Source organism: Erithacus rubecula (genome assembly GCF_903797595.1).
Source record: "Erithacus rubecula genome assembly, contig: scaffold_101_arrow_ctg1, whole genome shotgun sequence".
Classification (NCBI taxonomy): Eukaryota; Metazoa; Chordata; class Aves; order Passeriformes; family Muscicapidae; genus Erithacus; species Erithacus rubecula.
In genome coordinates this window covers 263931-280980 of record NW_027636395.1, presented here as the reverse complement: position 1 = coordinate 280980, position 17050 = coordinate 263931, and the positions used below count along the sequence as shown (strand labels likewise).

At 35.5% G+C, this 17050-nt stretch overlaps 1 protein-coding gene across 2 annotated transcripts in view; it reads right to left on the bottom strand.

Moving 5' to 3' along the window:
- The window catches only part of EDIL3 (EGF like repeats and discoidin domains 3), a 227292-nt gene that overhangs the window by 129356 nt on the left and 80886 nt on the right, over window positions 1–17050 (bottom strand). Inside the window, exon 3 of one of the 2 annotated variants that reach the window (XM_079331767.1) lies at window positions 4510–4539. The exons of the other annotated variant lie outside the window; for it this stretch is intronic. Within the exon in view, the coding sequence (XP_079187893.1) occupies window positions 4510–4539 (30 nt within the window). The remainder of the gene's footprint in view (window positions 1–4509; window positions 4540–17050) is intronic. 2 annotated transcript variants of the gene reach the window in all.

Below are 17050 nucleotides of genomic sequence, written 5' to 3'. Positions count from 1 at the left end.
TATGGGAAAATCTGGGATTTTAATAATAATAATATGTGTAGTCTTTTAAATATTTTTAAAAAATTACAATCCAGTAAATTTTTAAATGCAAAGATATTTAGATAGAGAAAGCTGATTCTTTTACAACATTTTTCTAGTACAACTTCCATTCTGTTATTTGGGTTTCTTTAGTCTCTATATGTCTCATGAACCATTTTATTTCTGAGGATCCAGCAATTCCACCAGAAATACTCTCCTAAGAGTCATCAAGACTATGCCCAACAAGCCAGCTTTGAAATATCTATTGACCAAAATAATTTATATTACTTATAATTTTTCATCTTTTAAAATCTATTTTCTCTCTGTAAGCCATTTTTTTTATTATTCTGTGAATAAAAAGAGAAACACCAAGGCATTATCTTTTCCTATCCATGTTAAAAAAGTTTCTTAAACACAGGAATTCAGGGAAGAAAACAAGCACCAGAGAAAACTAGAGCTCTCCTAACAGAAACAAAACAAAGCATGTAACTTGTGTTTTGATTTTTATTCTGAAATTCACATTTCAGATATTACTTAACACCTTGCTCCTAGAGTAAGGGTAATAGACAACCCTTAATAGTTTTAGATCTGTTTCTCATGACTGTAAGTTTTACATCTAGCACAGCTGTCATCCTGGAACTTGTGCTCTTCCATTCTAAATATTTTCTAAAATCCCATTAATTTCCTTTAATGAAATCAATTTTATATGTTCTTACAGCAGAAGTCTCAGAAGTGTCTTTTATTTGATATGACATTTTCAACTTTTAAACTTTCTCAGAAATTATTCCCCCCACCCCCCACCTCCATGTTATTTACTTCTTCAGGAAGAACATGCTAAAATAACTTTTATAAGAGCTGGAATTCTAAATAAAGAGAGAACAGATATCACATGGAATTCTGGAGGGGTAATGTAATTTTGCAAGAGAATAATTAGATACACAAATATTCAATGCAGCTTATATTCTCTGCCACAATCTTGTTGACAGAATTATTTTTTAATAATGTCTTTGAAGAAGGAGACCCTGTCACATAGTGAATCTTTAATCTCTACAACATCCAAACTCAATTAAGACAGCAGCAAAACTCACACTGTAAAAGAGCTTTTATTACCATGAAACTCTAAATGTGTTTGCATATGTTATATATTATATATGTTATATATGTTATGTATATATGTTATATATTCCATCTATGTTACATAGATGGAATGCAAAGACAAAAACACCAGTTCCCTAAAGCATCACGATTAAAATAAAAAAAGAAAAGTCAATGGCAGAGGGAAGGGATGGCTCCAGTTAAGTGATGGTCTCAAAGGAAATGTATTTATTATCTCAGTCAAAATCACTTTGCAGAGACAAGTGAGCAAACTGTGTGTGCTGGGCTGTGCTCTCTCTCATCTGGCCTTGGAAGAATTACTCTCCAATAATTGTAAAACTACTCCAGGCTCCTTTAGGAGATTTGGTGGAGGAAATCCATAAAACCACAGGGAAACATTTTTGGGATGCAAAGCTTCAAAAAGCAGGACATCCAACAGGATGCTACATGAGGCTTTTAAAAACAGTTAACAAAGGAATCTCCTCCTGGCTCAACAAACAGCTCTCAAAGTCTCATGCCACATTTGGATGGGATATAAACACATGGGAAATAGAAAATCTCTCCTTTTCCTGAGATTTTTCTAGTTTTAATGTGTGCTGTTCTGGTAAAACTATCTAATTGATAAATAAATAAATAAGTAAATTTAATTATTTTATTAGATTATTTTATTAGATTATTTTATTATATTTGATTTTAAATAGGCCAAAATAAATGAAGGATAGCAAAGTTTCAAAATAGAGTCACTATCATCATTGAGATGTCCCCAGTGACATAAAATCACAGGTATTTAACTGTAAAGAAAAGAAGAGATCTATAAAAATGCTTACCCAGAGGCATTGCTAGGGAAAATGTTGTTGAAACTGTGAGGAGTATCTGGAAAAACTCCCTCATTTATCTTTGCTTATTAAGCAACTTGGGTGAAAAACAACAGGTTATAATTAGAGTTCATTAGTCTGAAGCATTCTGAAACTGAAGGAACTCCAGTGAAATATCATTTCTATAGAGAGGTAACTACAGGGAACTTATTATTGCAGGATTATCAATATTCAACTTACTGATTACAACACTCAGGGTAAAATTTTAGTAACTTTTGTTCTATTAAATTCTTCACAAGATGGCATTGCCAAAGCTGCTATACCCTATCCCAAAAAGCAGAGTATGGGAAATAGCAGTGTTTTATCCCTTTGATTAAACAGGAAAGGAAATTTTAATTTTGGTCGAGATCAGAGGCCAATTAAAAGTTTGAAATTTTCATAAAATGTGGAGATAATGTTTATAGTCTTAATAAAAATTATTAGATGCAATTTACCCTATTTTGTGCTCTGTCTTAAGTGAAGGCATTTGTTGGAGAAATACTATGTGTATGAATAATTATTGGATAAATCTGATGAACTGGAGGGAATTTGCTGCACTTTTTTTGTGGAAAAGAGCAAAATCTGATATTGGATAAGACTGCCTGTATACCAGGCACATGCCACTGAAAGGCTCTAGGTGAGTGAATGAAGTTTTGAATTCAATTTCTATTTATTTTTCTACACCCTTGTGACTTCCAGACTGCACAACAGCATTCCTACCCTGAGGGAGGGGAGTCTGCTTTAAGCAAGACCTACAGTTTTAAAAACGCCAATACAATCTGAGAAATAAGTGGTATTAAAACAATCCTGTAGGAGTGCAGAACTAATCTGTTACTTTTAAAATAGCAATGTCCTACAGCAAAATCAATAGAAGATATAAATTATGGAACATCTGAAGAGCTGGCCTTGCTTCTAAAGTTTTAAGATAGAAATTAATGTTAGGTTGCACTTTATACACGGATTCTTCTCTCAGGATAAATCATTTTTAGTGCAGCCCACGTGGCTGTGTTATGAATTCCACTCCACTTGATCATTTTCAGCTGATGCATCTGGGTAGCTTGGCCAGAGCACAGTTAGGGGCTCTCACAAAAACAGCAGTGCTCAAAGAGGGAGGCCCTGTCATCAGGAGATGCTCTAAAAAATGTGTGTATTTAAACCACTTCCCTAAAGGGAAAAAACCTGGGGGTGGGGGTTTTGTTCTTTCCTGTGTAAAAAACCCATCATTTTCTAGCTAATGTTTTTATTGAGTGGCTGCAGCAGGTTTCTGCTGAAACACTTTCCATGAAAACTTCAAGACTGACAGATCTCTCAAGGAATGGAGAGTTGAAAGCTGATGTTTAGTAATTTCAATGCATACTCCAGGGGGGTGAGTGCTCCACAGCTTTCACCCAAATTCCTCTTTTTTTCTCCCTTTTGCAGTGTTATTTCTCATCTCAGCCCTGCTTCCTGCTCATTCTGCTGCCACATTCACGTTTAAAGCTCCCTTTTGTCCTTTCTGTATTCAGTTCTAGTCTCAACTACTCTCCCTCTCTCACATTCTACTCTTGGCTTTGTTCTCTGTCCTTTCATTTATTATTCTCTGCTGTATCCTAATTACTTATATTGCTCCCAAGTTGTAGGTTAGCGTTGTAAACAGTGTTCAATCCTTCCTTGCCATCTTCCTCCCTTCATTCACTTTCCTCACCTTTTCTCTTTTGCTCCTCTGGAGACCTTTCCTTCTTTTAACAAGCCACTATAAAGTGATTCCCCATTTATTTGATGTTTTAGCTCGCTGGGTTTGTACAACTCAGTGCCATTTCAAATATGTTAGGCTGCTCAGTGGCATTCTTCTCTGCTACACTGTCTTTTTTTTTCTTTAAATACTCCCTAGCTAATGGATTGCCAATTAATTAGAAATAGTTAATCTTCACAATAAAATAAACACGATGCGTTTGTGTCTCTCTGGGAGCTCCTAAACTAATTTTTATGATTGTGATGGTAACCATTCCCACTGCCTGGCAGCTTGTCAATGGAAATAAAAGTTCACTGAGCAGATACCCAAGCCATCATTTGGAGAATGCTTTCTTTGAGCAGGATGCTTCTGCATCTGCTGCCTTTCTTTTCCCTCCCTTCTCTGCTTGTTCCCAGGTTTTTAAAGGATGTCAGTTCTTGGGCATCATACAAGTGACTGAGTTTTACCAGCATAAACACAGAGAAAAATCTTAACATTTAAAAAAAATAAAAATTACTGATTTTTTTTTTCAACTCTTGATTGACTCATTTTGTTATCTGAAGCTTGACATGCCAGCTTAAGCATGGAAGAAGGAACATGCCATTGATATTTTTAAATGCTACAGGAGGATTATCCTTCCTACTGACTCCAATGAAGAAAGAAGCTAAAAAGAAGAAGGAACAGACAGAAGAGGATAGATCCCAACTATCATATGTCTACTTACCAAGTTATAAACAATATTAAACACGTTAACAAGGTTTTAGTAAAGGTAGCTCTCAAAAATGGTTACCACAACGCAGATTAATTTAATGCAATTTAAATAATTCCTACCTGCTGAAGTTGGGTCTTCTTCAATGGAGGCTGTGCAAAAAGGTGTCAGGAGTGGGGAGGGAGGCAGGGACAGGGAATGGGAAGAGGAAGGAAGGGAAAGAGAGAGAGAGAAAAAGAGAAAAAAAATACAGATGAAGAAAGCCATGTAATGCCAGTGGTTGCATTATTTACATTTTCTTAATATAAAAGCAATTGGACATAACAAAAAACTTTATCCTCATGATCCTCCACCCCTTCTGTTCCATTCAGCTTCTTTCCAGGCTGGTGGGAATTGATTCTGAAACTGAGCAGACAGGGAGCCCAAGTGTCAATTTTAGGGTGGGCTGTGTGTGTGGGTCTGTCAGGGACACTGTTATCCACTGGGCTCTCCATTCCAGATGTTTATTTTTCTGGGAAAAGCAATAAAAATCCTGTCTTCACCTCTCTCTTTTGTAGACAGATAACCATTAAATTGCCTTAAGTTACCATCGAAAAGCACTAATGGCTCTGGACTATCTATTACCCTCACATTCAAAAGAAGGAAACAGACATATTCCCAGCAAAACTGCATTTTAAAAGTACATCAGTGACCCAGTTCTTTCTCTTCTTTTAGTCAGTGTGGTTTATGTACACATGCATCACAAAAACAGTCTCTGTCTTCACAGCCTTGAAAAACCTTTGGATGACAGCAAAGGCTGAATGTAAGAGTTTTTCACTTGAATACTGCAAAAGAACCTGGAAGTGAGAGAATTCTCCATAAAATTGATATAGAGGCCCTCTTGAGATATTAAACACGTGTATCCACACTTTTTCCTTTTTCTCTTTTAACGACTGCCAGCTGAAATGGAAGCTCCTCCTGTTTTGATTTCTTTCAGTTCAAACAACACTCCTTCACCCATGGCAGGCATTGATCCACCCTGAGCTTGCACATGCTTTGGGTAAAAAATAAAAACATTTCCTTAAAGACCACCATCACACTAAATTAACTCGTTTTTTTTTTTCTTTTGCTATCACCCCATGTTTGATGCAGGGAAAAGTTGGAGAGGAGCAGGGAGAACCTTCCTTTTTTTTTTTTTTTTTTTTTTTTTTTTTTTCTGTCAACAGACACCAAGTGCAATTGAGAAACAATCCTTGGTTAATTCAGCACAATATTCTGTATGCAACTGTATGTGACAACCAGCACTGAGCACATCAGTTATTCCTAATTGCAGAGTAGCATGGTGTCCTTTTGGGGACTGTCAGATCTAATGGAGAGGAAATAATGAATTACTCTCTCAAGCACCAGCTTGTCTCTAACCACAGCCACTAGGGGTAAACAGGTGATTTTTATTTCTAAAGTTTGGCTTTCACATAAACCCTGAAGAAGGCTACACAGGAATTATATAAATTATGTCAGACATAATTTAAAATGGCCTAAACATGGTACTTAGCAGAGCCTTGACTTCTGTAATTCTTTATTTAATGTTTGAGTGTGTGTTTTGAAACTAGATTAATCCATTATACAGTTTACATATGTAAAGATCACATCAAGCTTTTAACATGTTCTTTCACTGCTTGAACTAAATTTAAATAAAATGTGTTTGTAGAGGATTTCAAGGTAATGAAAGAAAAGAGGGAAAATACCATCCCATTGTTTTTAACTTGAACTAGTCAGCTAAGTTATTAATTTAACAACATGACAGCTGGTTATAAAAACACTCATTAAAACCCCCAAAAACCCAAAGAAACCAACTGAACAATCAAAAATAATAAAAAAAAAAGCCTAAGAACTCTGCTCTCCCAAATCCCACAAAAACAACCACAAGCCCCCAAACCAGAATATTTCTAACATTTAAATCTTAGAAAAACAGAATCCAAAGTAAATAAACAAACTAAAAATTAAGTCAATAAAGTAGGCTGCAAGTTCTCAAGGTACCAGTGGAAGAGGCAACTGCACAGACAGAACAGAACATGAAAGCTGGAGGTCAAAATTTTACAAATGCTCCAAATCCATATTAGCTTCCAGCTCTACTAAAATAATTCAAAGTGCTGGAGACTCTGCTTTAAAACTGGTTAAACAAAATTGTCCAATTATACAAGGAATATTTATTCCAGTAACCATTTCCTTCAGACTGCTATTTGAAGAATATTCTGAGACTTAATTATGGGGATGAATAGCAGCATTAGCAATTCAAAGCTGGATTCTGCTATTACTCTGATGGTTGTTTCAGAGGGACCACTCTGCACTTAGGTACACATCTAAATAAAACAGGATAAAAATCTCAGCTGAACATATTGCTCAGATGCCAAGATGGCTATGCCAATAATGCTACTTTTCTGTTTATTTAATTAATTTTGGCTGTTTGATTGCTGGTTTAAGCTCATCCAGGAATAGACTATGTTCTTTTCTTGTCTCAGTAAGAGCTAGTGAGAACTGCTTTAGCAAAAAGACCTAATTCTACTTGTCAATACTGTATTTCCTAATGCTAGACAGAAATTAAAGGTAAGTATTAAAAATGGAGATGAAAATGCAGCTATGAACTTTGCAATTCATACAGATCTCTAGAAAAAAAATTAACTTAATCTCTTGCTTTTTATGACAGGATATTTTTACCTCCCTTTAGATTAACAAACCATGTTTTAAAAAAACAGCCTTCTGTAAGATCTTGAGTACTTAAAAAATATATCTACTTTTGCTTTATCATACCAGCTCAAATGCAATATCAGCACTCTGCTTTGCACTTAAGGAAATGCATTAAATTACCACACCAGAAATTTCCTACAAGATACTGCCATATATATATATATATATATATATATATATATATATATATATGTATATATTTTAATCAGCAGTGATTTAAAGCAGTGCTTTAAAACACTTAGTTATTTTAAAAATCTATTTATATAGTGACTCATCCCCAGGGTAATTATCTGTAATTTACTCTTTGCTTGTTCCAGAGGAGTGGAGAGGGAGCAAGACAGAGTTGCCTTGCTCAGCTGGGCTGGCAGAATTTTTTTTTTTTTTGGTGATTCACTGCTGTGGGTGGTGGGTCCCCATCAGCCTGGCACCCTCCTGACTCCCAGGGGAGACAGTAATTTAACAAAAAAAAAAAAAGATAAAAAAGCAACAAAAAAACTAAAATTAAAAAAAAAGCCTAAAAAAACCTAAAAAAAAACCCCAAAAACACCCTAAAAAAACCCCTCCACAAACAAAAAACAAACAAAAACAAAATCCCAAACCAAAACTAAAAAAAAACCCCACCACATAAACCCACCCCAAAACAAAACAAAAAAGGCCCCAAAAACTTATGGACATCCCCAACTCATGGTCTGATAACAGCACTTCATGACCTTAAGCTGTAAATTATTTTACAGCTTTAAAACATTTTCTACAACACATTTATTCCTCTTTTAATGCATCACTGACAAAATATAATAACATATATGGCAACAGTAGTGTTGGGTTTTATCTTCCTCAGAAAAAAAAATCTGATTCTCACTTGGGAAAACTTAATTTTGCTTTTCTTAGAAGTTAATAATGCTGCATGACATAAGTGGGATTAAAAAAAAAAAAAATCAAGAAGACACAGGCAGGTTTGGAAAGCCCATACCAGGATATATGTCATCCTACATTAGCTTAAGAGAGATAATGCAGGAAGGCGATGCTTGGATAGTATCTGAATATTTGTGCCAGACTCCTATTTCTGTTACAGTGGCAGGAACTTTGACAGGTTGGGGAAAAAAAAAAATCTGAATTTTGAAGCGTAAATATCTGGATTTAGGCAGATCCAGGGTAACATTCTACTATGCTACATTACATCTTATGGCACATTACACTTGATTTGCATTATATTTAAGCTTGTGTTAACTTTAAATTAAAGTGAAATATTTTTTTAAACATTCAAATAAAAGGTAGGACTCATATGCAAAAGAATAAACTTATATATGGCATTATCCCTTTGGAAAATCTGCCCAAAAAAGTTATCCAAAGGAAGAGTAAGCTCCAAGAGGAAATAACATTTTTCTGAATGCAACATCAAAAATAAATTATAGTCTGCTCAGCATCAGATCTCAGGGATCTCAGAGGACCTGCATACAAGGAAGTCTGACTGACTTCCCAAAATCTCAGCTGTAGTCATTAAGAATGTGATTTTAATGCTACAGATGTTTCACTGAAAACATGTCCTGTCTCTTCCCTCTCCCCACTTCTGACAGAATTCAGCACCCACAGTCCCTTGGAGCAGCATTTGCTTCCTTCCTGTTTCCTAATTCCAAGATGCCTTTGCAATCATTCATGAGAATAAAAACAAAAAACCCCAAAAACCAAAAAAAAAAAAACCAACAAAAAAAACCCCCAAAACAAACAAAAAAACCGCACCAAAAAACAAAGCCATCCCAAAAAACTCCAAGCAAACAACAAAAAAACCCAACAAAACAAAACAAAACTCAAAAACATGCCCAAAAAACAAAGAAAACAACAAAAAAAAACCCCACCAAAAAACACTGAAAATGAGAACAAAGCAACCTAAAAACCAAAAAAAACCAATGACTGCAACAAGGATCTCAAACAGATAAAAAAGCACAACAGAACAAACAGAAAGGAGCAAAAACAAAGCCAGAAGGAACACACCAGGTTCCTCAGCAGTGCATGACAGAGATAACTCCCCATGAACTGATGAAACTCTGCCTAGATGACAGATGTTTGATGGAAAACAAATATATTAATTAAGAAACCCTAAAAACTTGGCACTCCGTAGAGAAGATGTATCCCTTCTCACAGGTTTACACAGATTTAAGCACTTAAAACCTATGAAAAACTTACTGTTTCTTCATTGTTTTATTTCAATAAAAATAAGTTATAATAAAAAAGTGAGTGCCTGAGCAAAATGCCACATATTATTAAAATCTAGAATAACAGTGTCTTGAAATGACAGTTTTAGAAATGCCAATAAAAGATTCTAATTCATTACTACTTGTCTTCCTTTTTTTTTCAATCACTATGGCCATCAGTGCTGAATGTAAATATGTTTAAATAAAATTTTAAAAATATATAAATAAAGAATATTTAGGTGAAATGCTATTTTGTGGAAGACAAGAATAGATAATGAATTTTTTTTTTTTCTTTTTCCAAGTGCCTTCACATTTACACCTCTCTAGAACAAGGTAGGAGTACCCTGGTATTTGGCAGGATCATCTTTCTTATGGAAAATAGTGTAAAGAAATTTGACTTTAAAGCAACTCTTGAGTTCTTAGTCAGCTCCAGCTCTTGCCAATGATTTCAGTGCTGCCAAAGGCACAACACTGCAGAAAGCTGTAATTCTGAAACCAGGAGCAGTCTTGAAATATCACACAGTTTTACACAAACACACGGGGCCTTATGCAGTTTTGAGAATATGTGAATGCTCCAAGAGAGCAGAAAATGTAATGAGAAGGTGCCCCTGGCACTGTCCAAAAAATAAGTGTACTCAAAAAGGTAAAAGTGGGTAAGGCAGTGTGCAAAAGCCTTTGCTTCTTTAAGTGCCAAACAGCAGTCACCAGCAAGCAAAAGTTAATAATCTTAGAATAAAATGCTAATAAAAGGATGTTAAATACAGTTTTAGAAGCAGGTACCTGCTAGCATCTGTTATTGTGGATGCAAAAACCTACCTGGGAAATCCCCATAGCCACAGATAGAAAGCACTGCCTTTCAGGCCAAGCCATTTCATCCTTTCATATTTCAGTCACTTGCCTGAAGCTGTTTCACTTGGTTGTTTTGTGTGTTTTAAGGGAAATTTTACTACCTGCTCTTATGTGAATGTGGAATTTTACAGCACACACCACGCTGCAAAGTAATAATGGTGATAATACTTTTTATTTTATGGCTATTTCCCCCCCCCCCCCCCCCCCCACCTGGGGGAGAAAGAAGAAACAATAAAAGCCCATTTAGATGTTCACAGAGTATTTTCTGGCTCTGGACTGGTACAAGAGGCTGGATTAGGTCTCTATGTGTGGCATTTTATCTGTACCACACCACTTGAAAATATTCAATATGCAACATCCAACAGCATAAAAAAGGATTCAAAGGGCAATAAAAAATGCCCCAAACAGGTGAGAAAATAGCAGTTAAGACAAAAAAAAAAAAAAAAAACCACCAGCTCTATTCAGTTCTGTGATATCAGATACTAACCTTAATGCATGACCTTTCTGTGACAGTATTTGCCATTTTTAACCCCAAAATAACCTCAACCAGCTGACCTGCACCCAGACTTTGCACTTTGCCATATAGAAACACATACTGGGAAGTTAAATAAATGCACAGGAAAACCCAGAGACTTCCAAACCCTAAAATTTCAGGATAAACATGAATACTGCAATTTTCAGTGCTTTCCCCCAATACTTTGTGAGTTTTGGCAAATTACCTAATATGCCAGTTGCAAAGATTGTGCTGCCATCCTTTCTGGGAAATGAAGCTGAATAAACCAGCAGGCAGGCAGCAACTTTATCATAAAACCATTAAGGCTGAGCAACACCTCTTAAAACACTGAGCCACCAATAATAAAAGTCTTTAGTTTGAATTTGGACAAAAAAGATTAAATAACCACAGTTTCATAGAAAATACCTCACAATGAATAAAACTGCATAGGACCGGGGCATACAGTTCTTGGTGCAATTAACTGGCTTCAATTAACTGGCTAATTATAGGCCCTACAAAAGAATTAATTGCTTTTTTTCCTTATATTTGTTCACATATAAATCTATAGTACCTTGTCCATCACGACTGGGGACTGGCATGCTGCTTTAATAAAAACTTCCACACTAGAACAATCTACAACACAAGAAACCTGAACTGCAAACTGCATAAGGTGCCAAGAGGAGAATTCAGAGGAGCAGATGGCAGATAAAATGAGAGATGTGGTGTTGGAGGGGTCCCATGCAGGGAGACAGGATGCCTTGGTCCAATGTGGGGTTTTTTAACAGTTTTCCAGTAAATTCAGGAGCAAAGGAAATGTCCCCACCATAAAGTCACACAGCATGAGCACAGGTGTGAGAGAAGAATCAAGTCCTGGTGCAAAAATAGGCAAAGAAGATATTTTGAAATTAATGAAACACTATTTTTGTTTTTCAGGTAGAGTTTGGAGACTGGAACCTTAAGGAATAATAGACACAAATATTCTAACTTTACTGACTGGGCAGAAACAAAAGAAAATCCTGTGAACTTTACAGCCAGTACTGAGTTTATATTCAATTTCAGTCCAACCAGAATAAACTCCTATCTGAATCCATTATTGTATAGCATTGGAAAATGTATGTTGAAAATTATGTGTGATGTAGACTGTGGCAAAATGGTGTGAGTAGTACCCAGTTTCAATAAAACACTGCTCTAATGTACATCTCAAATATTACCACAAATGTGGGTTTAGAAACAGTGATAATAAGCCATATATCAATTTATCATACATCAAAGGGCATATGCAGAGGTCAAGCTGAAGCCAGAGCTCTCCAAAAATAATATATTGTTCTGCCCTAAAACAACTGGCAAGGAAGCTTACTTTAAACCTTGAACAATTTGAACAAATTTCTGTGTCCTGGGCTGGTTTTAATGAGCACACAAACTTCTTTGCTGACACCTGTGCTTCAACAAACAGGAATGCCAAATGAGAAACATGCTCAAGTGTAAAAGGAGGTGATTTTTTCTCCCTTGCATGGCCTTGCAAGGTGCAAACTAGGCAAAAGGATTGTCATAGGAAATAGAAAAAAATACACCTGGTGTGAGGTTCCTTTATTCTTCTGCATTTTTCCTCTTGATTTGTCATCTATATAATTCTTAATTGTTCAGAAAATAGCTAGAAATTGAGGTCTGTTCTCATGAACAAGGGAAGATCATTTACACTGATTTTTCTCTTCTCTTGATGAATAAAGCCGTTGACTGGAAGCCAACACTTGATCATCCTCTCTGAATTCACCCAGGAAAGAAACATTTTCACAGCAGCTATCAGTGAGCACTCTGGTGCCCTTCACTTTTCATTACTGTAGGAGTCATGGTTATTGATTTTGAGTTTTTCTCTCTTTTTTTTTTGTTTTTAAAAGATGTTTTTATGTCATCCCGAGCGTATGGATTTTTCTGTGTCTCACCTACTTTCCTGTGCACTTCTCAGAGCAGATTTATTAATTTTGAGGGTTTTGGGTTGCCCAGGGGTGCTCAGCACCCTTTCTTGTGGCTGCAATTCAAAATTCTCCAACCAGCACCTCCCACTCTGAGGAAAAAAAGATCTGCCAGGCTCTGGAGTGTTGTGCTAAAATCCTGCCCTTCATTTCAGATTTCCCTCTCTTCTGTTCTGCAAACAGATGGTAAAACCTCTCCTTGCACTGCCTCCTTCCAGCTCATGTTGGATGAGTCTAGAACTTTCCACACATTCCCATCTCACTGCACACCCAGCACAAAAAACAGGATTGCTGTTTTAATTACTGTTATTACTGCTCTCCTTGGCACTGGGGATGCTGGAAATGCTTCTAACTTGGGTCGTTCCAGGTCAGAACAACGAAAATCAATAATTTTGTCCTTGGCCATGGGTTCAGCAGCGTGTTTGTCAAAAAAAGGTGTGAAGAAATGAGGCGTGGAGGGACAGCACATGGGAATGGGCTGAAATTAAGAGTGACACTGATTGGGTTTTAAGGTCCTCTCCAAAGCAAACCATTCTGAGACTCTAGGTTATTGAAATATGCTAAATTTGAAGGACTAGTTGCCTTTCTGCTCCCATAGTCTTCGTCTCAAGCACTCAGGGTGAATACATGAAGTGAGTGATCCTGGAGATCTGAGAAAAACACACATGGCCAAGAAAGCCTGGGCTGGAACTTGATTGATTTTCATTACATTTAAGCACACTAACAAAAAAATAAATAAATTACTAGCTCTTCTTCATCATCAGCTGCTTAGTTCAGGACAAAACCTGAAAAGTAATCTTTTGTTGGTTTTTTTTTTTCCTGTTTTTTAAGTTTGTTTTGTTTGGTCTGGTTTGGTTTGGTTTGGTTTGTTTTTTTCAACACCTAAATATTAAAAGAAGTAGAAGCATATTAAGTAGAAGCAGAAAACTTTTTATTTGGGTCAACCAAAAAAATTTCCATGCTTGTAGTAAAACAACTCAACTTCAATCCTTTCAAGAGAAAAAGAAAGAAAAATAATTTTAACCACTTTAGAGCACTCAGAATATTCTTTTTAAAAATTCAAAGTTAGGCATCAATAAACATTGTTTCAAAAAATTAAAATTGAAGTAATAAATTTTCATATTTCCCTTTTTTTTAGGTTACACTTCTTTCTGTTAGTTTTTAGGTCAGAGATATCTGTTTGTTTTTAAAGTTAAAAATTCCTTCTGAATTTAACACGCTCTCATGAATAATTTGCATGGCCCCCATGGCACTTTCCAGTTAATATTCATGCAAGGAAAAGTTCAGGTTCAGAGTTGGGTGATCCAAATGCTAACAGATGCAGTTTTACTGCATTGTCAATTGCTCAACTTTATACAGCATTATTAATGTTAACATGAAATACTGACTTAACTAAGTCAGTGGAATTGCTGATATCTAACAAGGACTTAAATTAAAGACAAAGACAAAAATGCAAAAGACAGAAATTAATCCTGAACAGATTTTTCCCCCACCAAAACCTTTTTTCAACAGGAATTTTACGATGATTTCACCAAACAGAAAATATTCTTCTCAATGAAATCTTCTGGAATATTAAAATTTACCTTAAACCACCCATTTAAAAATCTATGTTAATTACTGTATACAGCACTCTGCAAGCTCTTTCTACATCAAAGATTGTTGTGACTAAGTAGAAGATACATTGAAGAAATCAGACACAAAAAAACAGCAGTCATGAAATATTCATCCTTTGAGCAAATCGCTCCACTTCATAAATATTCCATGTTTTAACCTAGTGAATTTTATCCATGACTCTGCATTAAAAGGACACAATGACATGCTACAGATTTTAAAAAACACCCACAAAAGCATATATACAAACATACATGCCCTACTCTATGTAAGCTGACAGAGAAAAGTGTCTGCTAAAACTAAACAGACAATTTTTGGCTGGACTTTCTTCACTTGTCTATCTCCTTCCTGATTCTCTGTAACACACAAAGCTCTTTAGGTGAGATCCATTTTATAAGTGTAAAAGTGACTGACTGAATTTATTGTCTCCTGCTGACCTGGAATAAATCAATGAAATACACATTTATATTACCTTCCCCTAGCTATGGTTTTTTTATTGTACTACCTTGCAGTTTGAGAATCATTGTCATGTCCCCTCACACTACTTTATAATGCAGATACCCACTGAAATCACCAGAGTTTAGTCTAGCCATGACCAAATTCCAGCTTAGAACTCCAGGATAATTAATTCTTCTGCAATTAGGTCAATCTTTCCCAGTAGAAATTGATCATGTAAATTTTACTGCCATTTTGCCATCACTGATGCAAACCTCAGTGGCTGAAAGACTCAGTGAGGTTCTTTCTAGCTGTTTCCCAAAATATTTTCAATCTTCACTCTACATTCAGACCCACAAATTTGGGGGAGGTCAGCAGTTGCTGCATCTCTGCATGCAGGTCATCAATCAGCTCTTGATAAAAATGTTTTTTCGCCTTTTTTTGTTTTTTTTTTTTTTTCATGGTTTTTTTTTTTTTTTTTTTTTTTTTTTTTTTTTGGTTTGGGTTTTTTTGTTTGTTTCATTTTGCTTTAGTTTTGTTTTTTGAATTGGTGGGTTTTTGTTGTTGTGGAGTTTTTTTGGGTTTGGTTTTGTTGTTGGTTGAGGTTTTTGGTTTTTTGGGTTTTTTTTTTTTGTTTGGTTGGGGTTTTTAGTTTGGTTTTTTTGTGGGTTTTTTTGTGTGGTTTTTTGGTTGTTTTTTGTGTGGATTTTTGCTTGTTCATTGTTTTTTAGGGGGATAGTTTTGCTTTGTTGTTATCGAGTGGTTTTGTTTGTTTTGTTGGGGTTTTTTTTGTTTGGTTTGGTTGGGTTGGGTTGGGTTGGGTTGGGTTGGGTTGGGTTGGGTTGGATTTTTTTGTTTGGTTTGGTTCTTGCTTCTTTTATTCTTTTTTTCTTTTTTTTTTCCTTTTTTTCTTATTTAATACTTCCAGAAGCTTCTGTTCTCCTTGGGAAACAGCCCAGCTTAATTTGATTAACTTTCCTTTTCTTCTTCAGTCTTACACCGGAGTTAAAGCAATTAAACAGTGACAGCAAATGGAGTAACTTGGTAAAAACCAAGAAATAGCAGATGCTCTTTATTTCCAAAGAGCATTAAGGAGGAAAGACATTAATGGTATACCCATGTTAACTAGAAAAACACCTTGAAGCCTTTAAAGGATAATTCTGATAAATTTTCTTGCTTTCCACTGCATAATTGCGTGGGGGATGCTGTTTTTTTCTTAAAACAGTCCAAATTATTGACCAAAAAAATTCCTTCTGATCAAAATCTTGAAAATCAGTTGGAATGTCTTACTTTTGCAGTAAAATTATACTTCCAAGTTGCATGACCTTACATTTATAATTTTCATGGGTTTTTTTTTTTTCTTTACAGTTAGAACATTGTGGCCACAGTGCTGGTGTTACAATAACTCAAGAATTCATCTGGACCACATATTCCATGTTTAAGAATACCTTCCAGAATGTGTTGAAAATGCTCAACAGTACCGAAAAATTACAATTTCCCATCCAGTTTTATATTGAATAACAGTCACTGCTAATACTTGTGTTTGAATAATATCTGCAATATCCAGTTGTCTACGTGGCAGTTTCTCCTGAGTGTCTGCAGGCCAGATTAACATCTTTTCCTGCTTAATGGCTTTTCCATCAGCAATTTATAGTGTAAATATATTATTTTATATTGTAAATATTTCCTGTTTACTCAGTGATCAAATAATTACAGGATCACAAAATCATTTAGGCTGAAGACTTACAAGATCATAGAGACCAATTTGTGACCTAACTTCACCTTGTGACTTCCCTGGTCTTTCTGGCCACCTTATTTTTGATCCTAATCCTGCTGTTATTTTTTATTATTCTATACCATCCATTTTCCAACATCTCACTCACTCTTTTTCAATAAAAAGAATAAATAATGCAGTCAATGAAATTCGTGAATATTGAGATATAAAGCAGGTTAAAAGTGCACACATAAAATTGGTTTGGTGCCTCCTATAATGGTTTTAAAACAGATTTGGGTTTTCTGGTTCTTGTGTCTACATTTCAGCAAAGGCTTGAAAACATCAAAGAAAGAGAAAATTAACATAAATTTTACCAGAACAAGAAACAGTAGAAATAACCAGAAGTAAGGGTTAGAGTGTTCTGTTCCTTGGTTGATGAAAACATAAACAGAGAAGCACCTGAGAACTGTTTGTATCTAGAAAATAAATCCAGTGCTGAAATTTTTTCTGTTTATTCATTTGTTTAATGGTTGATGTCCACCTCAAAACAAGAAGTGATATTTCTAGATGAAGCTGTAACTGCAGATTGTACCACAGTGTTACTCAGGTAAAGGAATTAGGGGAAAAAAAATCCCTGAAAAATGCATAATCTGCATAATTTATGCCATTTTCCAGCAG